The sequence below is a fragment of the Corvus brachyrhynchos genome, unplaced genomic scaffold, assembly GCF_000691975.1.
Source record: "Corvus brachyrhynchos isolate BGI_N302 unplaced genomic scaffold, ASM69197v1 scaffold211, whole genome shotgun sequence".
Taxonomy (NCBI): Eukaryota; Metazoa; Chordata; class Aves; order Passeriformes; family Corvidae; genus Corvus; species Corvus brachyrhynchos.
In genome coordinates this window covers 377943-380081 of record NW_008236211.1, presented here as the reverse complement: position 1 = coordinate 380081, position 2139 = coordinate 377943, and the positions used below count along the sequence as shown (strand labels likewise).

At 52.0% G+C, this 2139-nt stretch overlaps 1 protein-coding gene across 6 annotated transcripts in view; it reads right to left on the bottom strand.

The window, feature by feature from the left end:
• Positions 1-2139, bottom strand: part of DTNB (dystrobrevin beta) — a 121634-nt gene that overhangs the window by 97961 nt on the left and 21534 nt on the right. For all 6 annotated transcript variants that reach the window (XM_017743531.1, XM_017743550.1, XM_017743545.1 and 3 more), the window contains exon 6: positions 1441-1571. In XM_017743531.1, the coding sequence (XP_017599020.1) occupies positions 1441-1571 (131 nt within the window). The remainder of the gene's footprint in view (positions 1-1440; positions 1572-2139) is intronic.

The following is a 2139-nucleotide window of genomic DNA, read 5'->3' as shown; positions in this document are numbered from 1 at the left end:
AGAGCCACAAGGTCCCCCCGGAGCCTCCTTTGCTCCAGCCTGAGCCCCTTTCCCAGCTCCCTCAGCCACTCCTCAGACCCAGGAACATTCAGGGAATGTACTTTTTCTTCCACTAAACTGGAAGTCCAAACCCCATCGGTTTTCACTGCTGCTTTCACACACCGCCAGTCTCCACCCCAGAGTCCCAGGACACTCTGACCCCAGCCAGGTCTGGAATGCTCTGGGCAGGGCTGAGGAAGGCACGAGGTGCTGCTTCCACGAGCAAGGACAGAGCATTCCCCGTGTGAGCAGGGCCCTGCTCTGTTCCCACCAGGAAAACATTCCAATTACCATTTTCAACATGGGCGAGCCTGTGCATGAGGGGCAGCCACACAAGGCACTGGGGAGGGGGGTCAGCCATCAGCGTGTCCAGGAACATGTTCAGCATGACCTTCTTCTGCAGGGACAACACAGAGAGAACGGGATTGCAGAGAAAAGCACCCACTTCATGCAGCAGGGGATGCTGCAGCCTCCAAGCCTCCCTGGGACACAACTTGTGCCTACCAGGAACATCTCCTGTATTGTCCTCATCACGGAGGAGTCACAGAATGGTTTGGGATGGAAGGGACCTGAAAGCCCACCCAGTTCCACCCCTGCCATGGCAGGGACACCTCCCACTGTCCCAGGCTGCTCCCAGCCCCAATGTCCAGCCTGGCCTTGGGCACTGCCAGGGATCCAGGGGCAGCCCCAGCTGCTCTGGGCACCCTGTGCCAGGGCCTGCCCACCCTCCCAGGGAACAATTCCTTCCCAATATCAAATGGAAATTTGGAGCCTCATGATTCTGGAATCAAAGGCTGTTTCCTGCTGTGTCATATTCCAAATATGCTAATTGCTAATTAACTTATATTTAGTCAGTATAAATTTTACATCAAATACTGCAGAAATGCTTCTTCTGGAGCATCATCATGCCCAGAGTCTAAACATTTAATTTTAGGCCTAAGATCAATCAAGTTCATATTTACAGTTGACTTAAGGATTATTTATATTATTTACATTACCTCAAATGAGAAACAAATCATTGGAACAATTAAAATACAACTGCAATGGATTTAAAAATAAACTTGTGTACAGAAGGTGTTTATTTTGAACAGATCCAGGAAGTGACTTGTTGAAACTAATTGTGTTAACACAGTGAAAAAGCTTTGAAAAATCAAGGGAAAAGAATAAGAATGGCATGTTCTATGTTTTGGAAAATAAATGAGTTTTTCCTGCTGTTCTGATGGGGAACAGGGGTGGCCCTTCAAGGAGGGGAAGCAATAAAATGACCGGAAATCCTTTAATTGCTGATTTTGGAGTGTTTCAAAGTGCTTGGGTTGTGCAGGGGAGCTCAGTGACCCCCAGCCCCGGGGATGGCACGCCCAAGCCCCACATGCTGACCTGCTGGGGGAAGCAGGTGCGCACCGAGTGCTCCGTGTAGCCGAAGGAAGGGCCCTCGAACACGGCCGTGGGCAGCTTCAGGACTTCCCTCAGGAACTGATCGAACTTGCTGAAAATCATCAGCCCGTTGGAATCTGAGATCTGAGAGAAAATATCTGTAAGAAAATACAATAAAACCCCCCAGTAAATACGGGTTCACGGTGGGAAAATGCCCGAGGTGTCCCTTTGTGCCTTATTCTGATCAGCTCTGGTTTCTGATCGCTGCTGGCAAGATAGGCTTTATCAGTGCAAGTGTCCCCACGTGCCGTCAGTGTCCCTGTTTCCTCCATCCCATCCCCCCCAGGCTAGAGGAAAGCTCCTGCCAGTGCACAAACTGGGACAGCGAGGGAGCAGAAGCAGGAAAATTCCACGGGAACACATCTTGAACGTGGAGCTACAGAAACGCCTCAGAGCAGGCTCCAAGAACGAAATGCAGAGGTAACAGTGACAGAGCCAGAGCTGGCAGAGCCTCAGGGAAACGTGGTGCACACTGAGGGCATGGGGGATGGCAGGAGGACAACATCCCAGGATCCCTGAGGCTGGAAAAGCCCTCACAGCCCATCGAGTCCAACCTGTGCCCAGTCCCCACCTTGTCCCCAGCCCAGAGCTCTGAGTGCCGCCTCCAGCCCTTCCTTGGACACCTCCAGGGATGGGCACTCCAAACCTCCCTGCGCAGCCCCTGCC